The sequence below is a fragment of the Gastrolobium bilobum genome, unplaced genomic scaffold (assembly GCF_033153095.1).
Source record: "Gastrolobium bilobum isolate Gb01-03AN ecotype WA unplaced genomic scaffold, APGP_CSIRO_Gbil_v1 utg97794, whole genome shotgun sequence".
In the NCBI taxonomy this organism is placed as follows: domain Eukaryota; kingdom Viridiplantae; phylum Streptophyta; class Magnoliopsida; order Fabales; family Fabaceae; genus Gastrolobium; species Gastrolobium bilobum.
The window spans coordinates 18,088-35,810 of NW_026898979.1; the positions used below are offsets into that span (position 1 = coordinate 18,088).

At 30.3% G+C, this 17,723-nt stretch overlaps 1 protein-coding gene across 1 annotated transcript; it reads right to left on the bottom strand.

The window, feature by feature from the left end:
• Window positions 1-1,458, bottom strand: LOC133286057 (F-box protein At4g09920-like). Its single transcript, XM_061483400.1, has 3 exons — window positions 568-1,458; window positions 324-473; window positions 1-231 (listed from the first exon to the last, which is right to left on the bottom strand). The coding sequence occupies exons 1-3, from the start codon at window positions 1,456-1,458 to the stop codon at window positions 1-3; spliced, it is 1,272 nt and encodes a 423-aa protein (XP_061339384.1).
• Window positions 1,459-17,723: the final 16,265 nt, after the last annotated feature.

Here is a 17,723-nt window from a genome sequence, read left to right on the forward strand (position 1 = left end):
CTATTTGTGCAAAATAAACCAAATTAACTTTCCCCCAGAGTCCAACGATCTGTGGGTATAAATGTTCATTGCCTTCAAAACAAATCCATATCGTAAAATATAATCAGCAAATTCCAGATCATCTCCAAGTCCTCGATATCCTTCAAACTGAACAGAGGTCAGGTGTGATCGAAGACAATTAGGAACCATTGTTGGCTGCGCCCAACTTTGTAAATGTAATGGTTTCTGTTTCTGGCGGTAAAAAGGAAAAACGACACTAATGAATGGAAGCAAAGAATATATTTAATATATGTCAAAACTTTAAACTTGAAAGCTCAACAAACCCTCCAGTGATGAATTTTGAGAACTTGAAGTACATGACATTTCTGAAGCAATTTTATCAGGAAATTTGAGTTGAAACATGGAAAAGTGATCTCTAGCCTACGTAAGTGGCAAAAATTCGGTAAATCTATAATTGGGGGACAAAGTAGGGTCTGCAAGACAACAAGAAGTTATATAATATACAATATTAGTACAGAATTCATTAAAAAAAAAAGACGAAGAAGAATAGTGATAATAAAACTTGACCTCTGTTGACCAAGAACCCAAATGTAGATATTTTGTTCCGCAAAGAGCTCGGATAAGCTTGTGAAAACTGTTGACAGATGCTTCGTCCTTTGGTTCAATATCAAGATGTGCATGCACCATATGATGTAAATTGGTAACCTTGCAATGAAAGGAGCTACTCTCATGGACGATATAAAGGTACTCAAGACGTGGCGCATCTATATCCAGGTAAGATTCCCAAGGAGTAGAACAAACTAGTAACTCCAATCTCTTCAAGGAAGAAGGGACGCGGAATTTGGTAGAGCATTCGGCAAAAATATGCCAAGTCAGAGTTTCGAGGGCAGGGCAGCCACAGAGGAGGGTTTCAATAAAATCATGTGACAAACAAACGTACTCTATCTCAAGCATCTTTAAGGATGGCAAAAAAACTGCTGGAGGCTTTTCTATGCGGATTCCGTAGTCCAAAGTCAGTGACACGAGGCTGCTGCAAGTGAAGAGAGTGTTAGGCACCACAAAACCCAAATCAAGATTCAGTCGAAGCAGCAGTTCCTCCAGGTTAGGCCCAATGGCGGCTTGGACCCACTTAGCCATTGACTTGGAGTCTGTACTGTTGGCGTAAAAACACGAGAGTCGAAACACTCGAATATCATAACCCTTTCGCAGAGCTAGAAACCGATTCATGAAAACAGCCAAATGCTCGGAATCCTCGCTATAATCGTACGGAAAGTCCAGGACCTGAATATCCTTCCAGATATTGCGCCACCTGCGAGACAAAATGCTCGTAGTCACGCAGATTTTAGTTGGAAGGAATGATAGGATGTGGCATAAGACTGCATCAGGCAGATCACTGATCCTGTCCGTGACGACAGCATTTTCTTCTGCTTTCTGCGGCTTTGAGGTTGGTTTATCCATCTTCAGGAGCAGTCGGAGAGTACCTCCTTTCGAATTCCGCCGACACCATCTGGTGAGGGGCATAAATACCGTAATTTTTGGACTCGCATCCGAACTCTGGCTTAGTCCCATAGACACAACTCAAAGAATCGAGCACGTGGGGATAATGAGAGTATGCAATCTACAACAAATCATGCATTAATATCAATATGAATACAAAAATCTGCGTATTTAGAGAGTTGTTTAGTATTTGACTATTTGTTAATTTTAAGGGTTTTATTAATCTCGTGTTAATGGAGATAAGTTATCTCATGTCATAGAGATAAATTTGTAGCTCCATCACCTGAAAAAATAAAAAGAAAAAGAAAAAGAAAAGAAAAGAAAAAGGTGGCACAGTTATCGAGGTGTGTAAGAGAGAATGTAACATGAGAATAGTTTTTCTCTAATTTCAATAAGGGTGTGTAAGAGAGAATGTAACATGAGAATAGTTTTTCTCTAATTTCAATAAGGGATTTGCATTTATCATTTAACATGACACAAGAAAGTTTCTTACACACAGCACCGTTTCACTCCGGCGAATGAAAAAACCCTAAAAAATGAGAATGCTAGAAATAGAAAATGAGAAACATAGCCAAATCTTAAAATGTTTTTTTAACTCTTTCTCACCTCAAAAGCGAAAAGCTGGTGCACTTTGAACGTTCTACTGACTTGAACCCAAAACCCTAAAATTTGAGGATGCAAAGAAAAAAATAGGTTTGATGTCACTTATTATTGTGTATTTGGATGGGCTTTTTCTCTAAAAAATGCTTTTTTTTCAGAAAAAATAAAAATAAAAAGAGTTGTGTGATTTTAAGGGGACTGTATTGAATTAGGATTTTAAAAGACTTTTTGTGAGATAAAAAATCCTACAAATTTTAAAAGACTTTTTTTTACAATCAAGATTTCATAAGATTAGATTTTTAAGGATTTTAATAGAATTTATAAGATTTGAAAGGACAATATGGATTTATAAGATTTTAAAAAACCATATGAATTTTTAACAAACATTCAAAATAAATTACAAGAGTCAATACAAAAGGGAAATGTTATACTTACAACCTATTTTTGTTTACAATATTTTACAACCATATCTTAACCGTTGATTTCCGTCAATCAACAGTTATCATTCATTGCAAATTAAATATTAATTAATGAGTTTGATTTGCGAAAATAATAACCATTGATTGACGGGAATCAACGGTTAAGATATGGTTGTAAAATATTGTAAACAAAAATAGGTTGTAAGTGTAATCTTCCCTATAAAAAAAATAACAAAGAAATGCAATGAAATTAATAAAAAAAAAAAAAAAACCTAATATAATTTTCTCAATCAATAAAACATATTATAATTTTTAACAAATATTTAAAATTACTAAACAACAGCTTTTCACATATCTAATGGGTTAAAAATTATCTTCTTCATTTGATATCAAAGCAATGCATATATGATTATAAGATCTAATTTTTTAATTATAAAAATAATTCTAAATTTGCATATAGAACCTAAAGTTCATGATAAATTTTTGTTTGGAATTTTTTGCAATTGATCTTGAAAATCTTGGGATTTTTGGAATTTTCTAACCATATATCATATGCATATTTTCATTGAATATTCTAAGAAATTTTCGAATCTGAAATTTTGGATTTAATTACATGAAAGTTTAGAAAATTTCTCAAATTGTTTTCAATCGATACATTGAAACCTTAAATTGCTTTGAGACTTTTGAGAAACAAGCTTTTAGTTATCTATTGACATAAAAATTGTTTAAAATTGTTTCCTATAGTGAAGGAATTTCGTTCACGAATGTATTGTTACGAATATAGGGTTCATATTATGAAAGTTTCAATCTTTCTTTAAATTGTTATTGTTTCATTGATGTAAAACGAAAATTGGTTTGACAGTTTTAGTTTTTCTGTTATTTTTTCACTGTTTTATGTTGTTTTTAATACAAAAATCACACATTTTTGTGCCAAAAAAAACCGCGACCCATAGCTTGAAAATCACTTTTTAAACTTCCAAAATTTCTCAAAAATATGTTATTTATGAGATAGATTATAATAAAATCTCGTTGGTTTGTTGTTTCTGAGTTGTTTTGTGATGAAAATCGCTCAAAAATATATATTTTTTTTTAGTTTTGACGAAGCTCCCATGACGGAACCCAATTTCAAACAATCAATGTGCCAAAGGAAAAAAAAATCACTGCAATAGAAGAATCTCAAGAAATCCTAGGAGTTGGGGTGAGATTGTGAGAGAGGCATCCTATTTATATTTTTCACTAAAAAGTCTCACGAAATCCACACCAATAGAAAATCCATTAAAATCGTCAGATTTTTGAATACCACGAGATTGTGATTCTATTGTTTAAAATTCTGATTGAATACCAATGGATTTGGACGGATTCTAAAATAATCCTTTAAAATCCTAATCAAATATCACGTGATTTTTTTTCAATCTATTAAAATCCTAATTGAATACCAATGAATTTTTTTGTCCAAAAATAATCTATTAAAATTCTTTGAAATCTCAATCCAATACACCCGTTAAGAAGGAGAAAAAAAAACAAGTAATAGAAATTATAAGGGAGTAAGTGAGTGTATTTTTTTAAAAAAATTAAAATTTAAATAAAAAATATTAATTTGTGTCTTTCTCTCACTTAAAATATTAATACGTGGCACAATCTCGTTGTCCGATCAGAATTAATATACCAATCACAATATAAAACAGAAAATGAAGGAAAATGACTATTTAATCATTGTACCAATAAAAATTAATGTATCAATCACAATTAGCGTACCAATGAGATTAACTTTTGATTGTACCAATCACAATTAATGTATCAATCACCAATCACTTAGTATGGCCATAACTTTTGATTCGGATATCCAAATAAGATTTTTTTTTAATTTCACATAACTTTTCGAGATCTACTCAATGACACTTCATTTGACATATTTTATTTATCACAAATATCATTCGAATTTGTAACAATAGTATCACAAACAATTATTGTACTAATCACCAATCATAATTAATGTACCAATCAAAATTTATTGTAATTGGTACATTAATTGTGATTCGTGACTGGTACATTAATTGTGATTGGTGATTGATACATTAATTGTGATTGGTGATTGACACTTTAATTGTGATTAGTACATTAATTAAATAGTCATTTTCTTTCGTTTTTTTTATATTGATTGGTACATTAATTGTGATTGGTAGCTAACTTCGTCCAATCAACTTTTTCTACTAAAATGTTCAATGTGTCATGAAATCATTGGCTACCAAGTTCGCTACCAGTCGCAGCGAACTTGAACACGTTGCAATCAACTTTTCCTACGAAAGTGTGCCACTTATAACAAAATCATTTGCTATGAAGTTCGCTACCAGTCATAGCAAACTTCAATGCGTGCAGTATGATGAATTTTACTTTTCGCATGACAGTTTGGTATGTTAATACCAAAAACATGGCACATTGATCACTGTTCTCACACTTGCCCGGTACAATTGACGTCGTTACCAAAATATCAATAAAATTCATTTAAAAACACAAACTACTTATGTAATTTAATTCATTCAAGATTATTATCATTGGTAATTAACCCATCCTTGAGTTTTTATTTTAACGAGGAAAAAGAGTTAACGAACCTAATACAAAACAACCACATAGTACGTCCATCTCTCTCGATCGCGGCCTGAAGCAAAGCAACAGGGAGAGCAATCTCAAAATCAAATTAATCCGATCAAAATTCCGAGACTACTTTGAAACAATGCTCCGTAAAGGAAATCAAATTCATAGGATAGAAATATGCAGCATGCTCCTGCTTGCGCCTCAAATCTTAGCTACAATAACAGTCAACGATTTCGACAACTTGTTATATTGAAATAACACTAATCTATCTTAAGTAATAATTCTGGAACACAAATATAAACATAAGTGGTTTATGTTAGAAATTTATTTTATGGGCAATATTAATTAATTAGTTTTGTATTTAAAATTAATCGAGTTAATGGATATTTCAACGATTTCGACAACTTGTTATATTGAAATAACACTAATCTATCTTAAGTAATAATTCTGGAACACAAATATAAACATAAGTGGTTTAATCTTTCATTTAACTTTGCTTTCTTCTAATATGTTTTCTGAACAAGAGTCATTTTCCATAAATAGTTACATAAAAAATTCTCATCGTTCGAACATTTAACGTTCACATAAGACATGCCTTTGGAGAAGTACAGTTTTGGCACAATGAAGAAAATTTTAAAAGTGAAAAAAACATAGCATTAGATCCTATTATATAACATGATCATATTATATATATTATATTGGAGAATCTAATTATTTATATACAAAAGGTAATAGTGTCGACACTCTATATTTTAATATAGGGGAAGAATATTGTGACAACTAAGTTGTGTTACTACCAAGTGACTACCAATCAATCTTATCGTTAGATCGATTATATTGATCCAATGGTTATATTTATTTTCATCTTTGTATGATCATGATTCCACAAATTTAATACTTTGAAAGAGTGCTCTCATCTGTAAATGAAATCAAATTCATAGGATAAATATATGCAACATACTCCCGCCTCAAATCTTAGCTACAATATAAATTGAATAATTCAAAATGATTCTTTAAATTAATTAAAAAATTTGTACTTAACAGTTTAGACAACTTGTTATGTTGAAATAACACTAATCTATCTTAAGTGACCGCCGACCAGGTTGATATTTCTTCCCTACATATTTGAGTGGTGGAAACACAAGGTACACAAAAATAAAATAAAATAAAATCAATAAATTTAAAACCAAGAGGGGAAGAACTATTTCACTAGGCCAGCAAACAATATTGGCAATAATTTTGAACTTTGTGTACCATGTCCTGATTAAATGTCTACAAAATCATTTAGTGTATAGTTACTGTAGATTCACATTTGACTTTGTCTTTAGGCAAATTTTTTGATACAAGTTACTAGAATCGTCTGCTATTGTTGTTCCGTTTTTTTATCAATTCCGAATTTTTTGGTCCCACGATTAGATGTTTGTTTCAAGAAGATATGATCTTATCCTTTGTATATAACAAACCGTATTTATAACAATTCCGATTTTTAATGGAGTAAACTAATAATAAATAGAATATAATAAAAATAGGCTATTTATATAACAAACTGTATATATATTCCGATTTATAAGGAGATGTAACAATCATCATTTTAGCCTATTTTGATTTGTGCATCCTCATCTAATTATCAATTCCGATTTTTAAGAATATGTAACAATAAAATATATATGGTTGTTTGTTTTGTTTTAGGGATATACTGTTTGTGATAATATATATATATATTTTGGATATACCATTTGTGATAATATGTATATATATATATAAAATTCCTTTAATTGGTATATTATATGATTCGGCCTGTGACTCATATATATATTGGCCTATATATTCTTTTTGAGTTTGAGATTTGCTCACGTTGAATAACGAAATATATAATATCGATCGGTTTTTTTTTCCCCTGAAAACATTCATCTTTGGTTTTGGCGTATACCAATGTGCATAAACTGCATATATTATTTGAATGGGACACTGTTTATAGTTTGAATTTTTTTCACATATTGATATGTGAATTGGACTTTGAATTTCACTTTTGGTGTTACTAGGCATCTTTAAAAAACTCTGCGTGAATTTTTTGGTTTTTCTCCGTAATTGTTTTTTCGATTTTTAAGTTACTGTTGATTTCGTTGGTGATTTCGTCATTTGTCTTATTATTGTTCTGTTACTTTATTTCCGTGAAGCGTGAAACATGTTTTGTTTCACATTTGGAATTAATCCATGTTACTGATATTTGTGAATATTGTTTCGACATTTCCGTTTAAATTGTGGTTTTTCATATTACCGTTCCGTAGTTTTAGTGATTCACGTTTGGTTACTGTTGGCGTGTTTTTAGAGTCACTATTAGCTATGTTAGCTATTGGCAATTTCAGTATTTTGATAATTAAAATGTTAGTTAGTGTAAATTGATTAATTTTGAATTTATGTTCCAATAGTATTAATGTTATTTGTTTCTATTGGTATTTGTCTTATATTAAATGTTGTGTCATGGCCACAACTGTTAGATATTTTTTCGTGATATTTGTTGCATGATATCAGTTACTTGAAGTAATATTCCGTGGAACATAACCATTAGCATTTTGTTTAGTGGTTTTACTGTTCCGATTTAGTAGATGATGTGAAACCCATGATATTAACTTGTTGAATTGTTGAGGTTGTTTCACGGGAATTTGTTACGATTTGTTACAATATTTTTTTTTCTTGACCGTTACCACAATTTTGTTTTAATCGTCTCATATCTAAAATTTTTTGAAATACAAAAACTGCAATTTACGTTCATCTTCAAATAAAATACATGGTTGAATTAATTTTGCACTTGTATTTTTTTTTAATGCAATATTTTATTTGCATTTTATTTGAAGATGTTGGATTTTGTTGAAATACGATGCCTTTTTTGGTTTTTTTTTTTTACATTTTGGAGCATGACATTTTTATTTATTTATTACAATGTGTAACGAATTTTAGTCATGCCATGCAGCACTATGTAACACCTTATAATTGAATCATGTTAGACTTTTTCATGTGTACAGTACAATCATTAGTGTATGCTATTTTATTTTCGTTATGTAGCGCACAAATGATTTTTTTAAATTTCGGTTTTCATTTTTTGAGTGCATTAAATGGGTCTTTATCACCATTTGAAAACTTTCACTTTTGTGCTGAATTTGATATTTTAAAATCGAAACTTCTTTTGATTGATGTTTTCGTGTTGCTGAGTCAACATTCGATGTTTATATAAAATGGCAAGAATGAAAATTTAGAAAATAACTACATTGTCATTAAAAAATTACAAAAGGCGGTTGAAAATCCTAGATTCCTAGTTGAAAATTTCAATATTGTTATTGAAAGATATTCAAAATATGGTTGCAGTTTTCATCTTTTACTATTTAAATTTTGTTGTTGTTTAGATTCTTTATATTACATAGGCCTCCAATATTGTTACGATTTTGATATATCTAAAAAGATATTTTTGTGCTGGCCTTCAGTATTGTTACGATATTTTTTATTTTTTATGGGAAAAGATTTTTTTTTGAGTTCATCTACCACCGATCTAATTAATTTGAGATAAAGATGTAATTGATGTTGATGTTATGAGTGTAAGTTATGGGTATACTATATCATCATACTTTATATTTAGAATCAAACCTTAATTTTGGGGGCTAAGTTCATCTTCTTTGTGGCCTTGATTTGTGCACAGATCTATAAGAATGTATGTTTCCTATTTGCAGTTGTTCACATGTTCGTCTATCACTTAAGTAATGTCAAAAATTGTCTTAGAATTTGAATACATTGTAACGATAGGAAAACGATAGAGTTTTAATCTATTCCTATCAAATATTTCTAATATTATAATATTACGCGATACATTCAATGTTAATATACATGTGGTATTATTACTTAAGTTGCTCTCGGTGCACAATTTTAAAGTTGTGTTTGATATTGAATGAGAATTTTTTTTGGATTATCAAATGCAATAATTTTTAGAAACACATATTGGAAAAGTGTTTCATGTTGTTTGAGCATGTTTGGTTCACGAGATATTATTGTTGTTTAATAATTATTATATGTTAATTATCTGCCCAAAGGGGATTTTTAATATATAATAATAAATTACATGAAGATAAATATTATTGATGGGAATATCTAATTGAAAATTATTTATCTGTCCAAAGGGGATAAATTTCTTGAAAATTACATATGATGCATTTATGTTCGAATTAAGGAGATATATAATTTATAAAATTTATCTGCCCAAAGGGGATAAATTTTAGACAATTGTATATAATTTTCTCCGTTGTTAAATCTTCATGTGATGAAAAATAATTATATATTATATACTCTGCCCAAAGGGGAGTCTATGATATTTAATTATTTTTGTTATTGCTCATGATTAATTTATTACATTATGTGTATAACTTTTGGTGATAAAGATTAACTTGTGTTAAATTCTATCAATTATGAATTTTATTTTATTTTTGGGTATATTTTGGTGCAAAATGTATTGAAAAATTAGCTCTCATTTGATATTATTGTATAATTTTGTACTCTCAACCTGTGTTGCATGCTGTAATATTTTGTTTATTGGATTGTATGCTTCCGCTTGAACTATTTACATACAAAAAAATTATTGAGGAGTGCTTCTAGTTATTTCATGCAATTTCCTGCCCAAAGGGGGTTATTGTGTGTTTTAATTGGAAGCTTAACTGTAATAAAATTATTGGAGGTGCATTGGTCTAGGTGATCTATCTGCCCAAAGGGGACAGATCTCTGAAGCCAGTGTATGCTCATTAATTGATTCATCTACATGAAAGTAAGTGGGAGTAAATATATTTTCTTAGTACTTTATGTAGATGACATTTTATTTGCTAGTAATATGTTGATTTATTGAATAAGACAATAGCCTTTTATCTAAAAGTTTTGAAAAGAAAGACCTTAGAGTAGCTTCTTTTGTATATAGAACACGAGTTCTTTAGAATCTTTTGATTCCCTTAATTAGTGGGAGTAATACTCAATGTTTCTTTTCTATGCAAACTGATAATTATTTTGTGATATTTGTTTGAATTTACGTAATTGATGATGATCATCATTATTATTATTTCTCCTGTCGACTAAGAAATATATGTATGGAATAATATCTTTAAGCATGTTGTGAGCTTAAAGGTGATTGGATGTCACAAATTTTGAGATCTCATGTTGTACTGTGACATACTGGCTTATTTAAGCAAAACAATTTCATGTTGTTTAGAAATTGCAGTGATGCGATTTTATATTGTTGAGAAATCGTATCAAGAAGTGCAATTTCATGTTGTTTAGAAATTGTGGTAATGCAATTTCATGTTGTTCAGAAGTTGCATTACAGAGTGTAATTTCATGTTGCTTGGAAATTGCACTAATGTAATTTCATGTTGTTGAGAAATTACATTGAGGACCGATAAGAATTAGTGTGTCACATTGTTGATCACATTTTGGCACTAATTCTTACTACACTACTAGGCCTTGATTCATGAAGATATAATACTCATTGTATGTGAGTATGGAAGGTCATATGCTATGATATTTTCGGTATATTGATCGCCATATTCCTATGAGGAGATTATGTTGGATTGAATTGTGTTGAGATGCTGAAATTGGAATATTGTTTTTCAAAATTGTGGCCACGTAAAATTATTTTTTAGTTATTAACCCGATAGAGTCGTTTTCGAAATAAAATGATTTTCAAAATAATATTAAATTAATTAATATAGCCCAAGTGGGAGAATGTTAGAAATTTATTTTATGGGCAATATTAATTAATTAGTTTTGTATTTAAAATTAATCGGGTTAATGGATATTCCAATATTGTTATTGTAATTAGCCCATTGTGATCAGATTGAATTGGGCTTCTAGCATCTGTTGTTATTGGGCCTAGTTGGGCAGCAGTGTAGGCTTTAGTGTGACTCTGGTTTTCCATGATGGGTGGACCCAGTGGACACAGAATCTTTTCTGGGTTATTAGCTAGGTCCCCTCTCTAACCTATATATATTGGAGTTAAACTCCATGAGCCATCATGCTCCCATCGCTGAGGCTGCCTTTATCGAAATAGGTGATAGAGAGAAAGATCTGGCATGTAGTTCCCTTCTTTCTTCCTCTTTGTGACGATCCAATAAGGTACACACAATCCCAACTTTGATTTCATATTGTTTAAGTATTTTATAATCATATACATGATCCAGGGTAAAATATTTCTATCATAATATACTTGAAATTACATTTTTATAAAGACCTAATGGTTATAAACTTATAATCCAGCCGGTTCTAGTAAAGCATTTTCCGTAACTCGAATATGAACCCCTACGTTAACCTATCGCTATTAATGTAGAAGTTAATGAATACGCGCGGTTTGAATTATTACACTACTTTCATATTTTTTTTTTATATATATACATTTTATCGATTACTCGATTGATTAGGTTCTTTGCATAAAGAAACTTATTTAATGACACACTCACTTGCATTTGAATTTCGAAACAAGCAAAAAATACTGTTCGAAAATGCTATTGCTTAAGGTGCACAATTTATCTTCCAAAAATAATTCATAACCACAATTTTAAAATACACTAACCAAGGATTTTTAAAAACATAAAAATTGGAAAGATCTTGTGCATATATTCTGATGTGAAATATGTTAGAACCAGAGCAATCACATACATAATTGCAAGTAAAAAAAATAAAAAAGGGAAGAAAAACAGAAGGCACGGTTCCTCATGATTCATCCAAATATAGGGCTATGTTTTGTAAATCTGTCACTATATTCTCTATATCGCATTGGTTACAATACACTCAATAAGTTTAGAAAATCTTAAGCCACATAAACTATTTATAGATTCAAACCCAAATTATTAAATAAAATAAATTACAAAGAGACCCGAGATCCTCCTCTACGAGCACAAGTGCTGCCCCCTACACTCTTACCAGGGTGATCTATTTGTATCAGGAAAATATAAAAGTCAACTAAAAACAAAGCAGAGTCATACTTAACAAAAATAAAAGGGAAATTATACTCTTATGTTACATAAGACTCTTCTCTCATTTTACACTCACATAAGAAGACGTGCCTCACTTTTCTTTTCTTTTCTTTTTTTAAAAATTGGTGGACCCCACTTAATTTATCTCACAACATGAGATAACTTCTCTCATACAACATCAGAGAAGTAAAACCCAAAATAAAATCCTACGTTATGTGATTGAACTTTGATTTTGCGCTCAAAGAAGTATTATAAAATTGGGGCTCGACTTTATTTTGTTGGATTTGGACAAGAAACAGCTGAGTTTATCTTTCGAGGCAGTAGAGTCTGTAAATAATGAAGTGTATTAGAAGTCTTCATATGTTATAAATTTGTTGGTGTTTGGAGTCATCCTTATAAGCTATAAAAGGAAAGTAAAACACCTATATTATTTCAAAGGAAAATGCTTTTCTCCTTTTACATAAGAGAAGATTTGATTTTTACACATAGATCAAATTTCGTGCCAAATTTTTGTTTTTGTTTTTATTTTATTTTTTTAATTGATGGCCCCTTTTTTTGTCTCAATAGGAGATAATTCTTCTCTTGTGTAAAAGGAGAAAAGCATTTTCCTATTTCGAATTAGGTTAAATGTTTTGAGTTTTATATGCATTTTACAAATAGTATAAATGATCTCCCGCGAAACAAAATCACTTGGTTGATATAAAATTTAATTTACTTTATATATGAAAAAAGTTTAGTTATCCAATTCCATACTTCAAAATTTCTAAATTCCAAAACCAAATAAGTCATTTGTGGTTTTGAAATAAACGAGTTCTTGAGCGAGTAATAATGTATTAAGGATACTCAAATTATTTCTCAAATGAGAAATGGCCCTACATTTGGGCTGAGACTAGTTCATTCTTGAATTTTCTTTTCATATATTTTGGGCCAAAATCTTGCTCTGAAACTGTTTGGGCATTAGCGTTTTGAGTTAAGAAGAGGTAGAGATTAGCAAGGGCCCAACAAAAAATTGACTGCGAACAGCCCAAACTAATTAAAAATAGTTTATGCTAAAAGAATTTGTTATCCCTTCCACCGAATTGATCAAGTTTTCATATGTATATCATGGAAATCTTGGTATCGAACTGCAATCACGTTTTTAATGGATTCTAAGCCCAGCCTATGTGTTTTTTCTTCTTCTTCTTTTTCTTTTTTTCTCTACCACATCTTTGTGTCGGCAAACAGAAATTTGTGTTTGTAATGATGTGCTAAATATGCTAAAACGAGGAGGAAGTGTGTTTCTTTTTTTTTTTTTCTTTTTCTTTTTTGCGATACAATATCCATCTTATCTATGCTGCACTGACACGACGCCGACATGTTAATTCTAAAAATTATCATATTTTGACACGTTGGGACACGTTTTGGTATTAAATAATATTTTAAATATATAATATAATTTATATTTAATACATATAACAGCCCATAATAAGTCATATGAACAATCAAATATTTAAATTTCATAACATAAATATAAACAAAAATAATTTTTCGTATCTTGTTAATTTTTTATGTCAAATTTTATAACAGAAAAAATTGATTTATAAATAATTTTTTTATGTTTAGTTAATAAAATAAAATAGGATACCAAAAAATAAATAAATAAATAAAATTTAGACCTAAAAAAAAATGTGTCAGAACGTTGACCGCGTGTCGAAAAAAATTGACTGCATGTCAGAAAAGCATGTCGGAGCGTTGATCACGTGTCCCAAAACATTGACCACGTGTTGAAGCGTGTCAGTCAGTGTCTGACACGTGTCCGACACGCACAAATTTTAAAAAAGTGTGTATTCGTCCTTGTTAGCATCTCATTAATAAGCAGTTAAATCAAACTCTTTTATGCCATGTGTAATTAATTTACAATTATTTAAAGGGTTTAAAGTTTCTAAAAATACTTTAGATAACTTTATCTAATTACGATCAAAATACACATAAAAAAGTGTGTGAGATCCTATGTTTTTCTTTTCTCCTTTTTCTCTTCATGTGGACTCACATATTTTTGCTTCTCTTTTATATGATACGCTGATATATTAATTCTAAAAAATACCATATTTCGATACGTTAGGAAACGTTTTGATATTAAATAATATTTTTAATATATATAATATAATTTATATTTAATACATACAGTAACCCATAATAAGTCATATAACCAATCAAATTTTCAAACTCCATAACATAAATATAAAGCAAAAATAATTTTTCATGTCAAATTTCGTAACAGAAAAAAATTGATTTATAAATGATATTTTCTTGTTTAGTTGATAAAATAAATTAAAATAAAATTTAGACCTAAATAAAACGTGTAGGATGCGTGTCGAAGCATTGACCAGGTGTCGGAAAAAGTTGACCGCGTGTCCCAAAATGTTGATCGCGTGTTGACCGCGTGTCAGAACGTGCCGGAGCGTGTCGATGTCTAACACATATCCGACATGCATTTTTTTTTAAAAGTGCGTGTTGGCGCTTTCCAGCTTACAACAATGTAAAAATAAAAAGTCTTGAACCCTTAGATATAAATAGGATAAACGATCAAGATTTAGAATTTAAGTTACATCGGTGTAAAATCATGCTTATATATATATATATATATATGTAGGGTTTTATGTTTATCATGTAACATGATATAACATCACTTTCCTACACACACATTAAAGAGGTGGGGTCCACATGTTTTTCTTTCTCTTTCATCATTCCACTTTCTCTCTCCATTTTTGTGTGTGTGTTGGAAACAACACTTAAATCATGTAACATAACACTAATAAAACCCATATATGTATATTAAAAATCTCAGTCATGCAACAACTAGGAATGGAGGAATCATTCTTAACTATCAGTAAAAACAAGTAATTTTGCTCAAATTTTAATAATAATAAAAACATTACAACAGCAACAAGATTGTTTGTTAAAGGATGTCACAAATAAGACATAGAAGAGTAAGTGTTCAAGATTCAGAAGAAAAACTAAAATTAGCTATTAATTTCCAAAAACAAAAAAAAAACTAAAATCATGTACCTTACATTATATTAAGGGTTCGTTTTTTCTACAGTCAATGTAGATAACTTATCTTATCCATGCGGTTATGCACCCTTCGAATAGAGGAATCCATTTTCTGAAAGATCCCGGCTTTCGTACTTTGGTGGGTTTTCGAGATCTTTTCGATGGCCTATGTTGTGTTGAAGGAATATCTATATGATCCGATCGATTGCGTAAAGCGCGCGGTAGCAACGGAACCGAGGAGAGTATATAGAAAAGACAGTTCTATTTCAGTTCTATTAGTATTAGATTAGTATTAGTTAGTGATCTCGGCTCAGCGAGTCCTTTCTTTCGTGATGAACTGTTGGCACCAGTCCAAAATCTTTTCTCTGTTGACCGAGGAGAAAGGGAGCTCAGCGGCAAGAGGATTGTAACATGATAGAAGTAAGGAGGTCAACCTCTTTCAAATATACAACATAGGTTCTGGCAATGCAATGTGGTTGAACTCTCATGTCGATCCGAATGAATCATCCTTTCCACGAAGGTAAATCTGTGCCCGCTGGGTAAGAGGATAGCAAGTTACAAATTATATCTTGGTAGGACATTTATTTTGATTACTATTCAATTGAAGTAGTTAACGGTGAGGTTACCATTCTAATCCTTTTTGTGGTGACGAATCTTGTATGTGTTCCTAAGAAAAGGAATTTGTCCATTTTTCGGGGTCTCGAAGGGGGGGGGGTGGAAACACATAAGAACTCTTGCATGGAAATAGAAAAATAGATGTAACTCCAGTTACTTCGGAAATGGTAAGATCTTTGGCGCAGGAACGCAAAAAGAGGGGTTGATCCGTATCATCTTGACTTGGTTCTGATTTCTCTATTTTTTTAAGAATTCCGAGTCGGGTTCTTCTCCTACCCATATCGAATAGAACATGCTGAGCCAAATCTATGGAAAACTTGCTTTGTTTAGATCAGAAAAATCGTACGTTTTTATGAAATCATATGCTATTGCTCGAATCCGTAGTCAATCCTATTTCCGATAGGAGTAGTTGACAATTGAATCCTGTTTTTCCCATTCTGTTCATATCCGTAATAGTGTGAAAAGAAGGTCCGACTCCAAGTTGTTTAAGAAGAATGGCGTTGAGTTTCTCGGCCCTTTGCCTTAGGATTAGTCAGTTCTATTTCTCGATGGGGGCAGGGGAAGGGATATAACTCAGCGGTAGAGTGTCACCTTGACGTGGTGGAAGTCATATACATTGAGATCAAAACGACGTTGTTTTGAGATGAAAATCACGTTATTTTTGTAATTATAATGTATTTCAGGGTTATAATAGTCTTTTTCATTATAATTTTTTAATTTTTAAACGCAAAATGATGTCGTTTTGGGAGCGAATGTAGATAACTTATCTACATTTACTTTAGAAACATTAAAGCCTTATATTAAACACATAAACAAAAGAGCTGAGACATTATCAATTAAAGTAAATGAATTTTAAATTTTTCTATTGATGGAGAAATGCTGATGCAAGAAAATTCTCTTTGACATATTATACTATTATCTATTTTTAGGGAACGACGATATTGCTTACTTATTTTATTTTTTTACCCTTATTCTCTTTTTGTCACCGTTCATTATATTTAAATCAAACCGTTCAAAGAAATAGAAACAAGAGATGTAATTAGTTGAGAAAAATAAAGGAGAGAAACAAAAAAAATAAAAAATTATTATATTTGAAACTATTGATTTAATTTTAATCAACGGTGATAAAAAAATAATAAGTGTAGGAAGACTAAATAGGTAGTCAATATAATCATTCCTTTTTTTTTTTTTGTTTGGGAGAAGATATTGCTTACTTATTTTATAAAACTATTGATTTAATTTTAATCAACGGTGATCGAAAAATAATAAGGGTAGGTAGACTAAACAGGTTATCTTATTGTCTTGATCTAGGCATATTAGCCTGTTTAAACCTATTAAACATTCAACAATTAAAAAAATAACTAAAATAATATTACTTTATTACTCAAAATTATTAAAATAATAATTTTATTTATTTTATTTAAAATAAATAATATGATATAAACCGATCTGTAGGCTTATAGGCCCGACATGTATAGAAAAGCTTATAACCTGTTTTTTAAATAATTTTTTTTAAAACTTAGGTCTGTTCTATTTTAGTATTTGTAATAGGTCAAGGGTGACCTAGTATAAGCTAGGCCGTAAGCTCCTGTAGTCCCGCCTAATCCATTTACACCCCTAGTTGGAATATTCAATTTATAAGTTCAAAGCAACTTATTTGTATTTCAAAATTTGTTTTAACAAGTTCTTCCAAACCGAATCAAAATGCTTCATGAATACTTATTTTGTAGATAAAAAATAAAAATAAAAATTTAGCTTGTAATATATAAGTGAAAGACAACAATATATGAAGAAGGAGAAAATCTAAGAAACAAGGGAACTGTCTACAAGGATCTAATTTCTAGAACTACTCAAGTTCCATATTGTAATTACTGACTATTTAGCACAACACCAAGGATATTATTAGAATCCAAGCCAATCATGCAGGGACAAAGGAACAAAGTCAATTAAATGAACTAAACAATTGTCG

Bases quoted from the DNA above. Each gene is read 5' to 3' on its own strand.
- LOC133286057 (XM_061483400.1), bottom strand. From the start codon at position 1,458: ATGGATAAACCAACCTCAAAGCCGCAGAAAGCAGAAGAAAATGCTGTC. The intron at 474-567 runs GTCAAGTTTTAT...GTTGTCTTGCAG, and splicing joins TGGGTTCTTGGTCAACAGAG to ACCCTACTTTGTCCCCCAAT. The intron at 232-323 runs GTTTGTTGAGCT...TTTTACCGCCAG, and splicing joins TCAAAATTCATCACTGGAGG to AAACAGAAACCATTACATTT.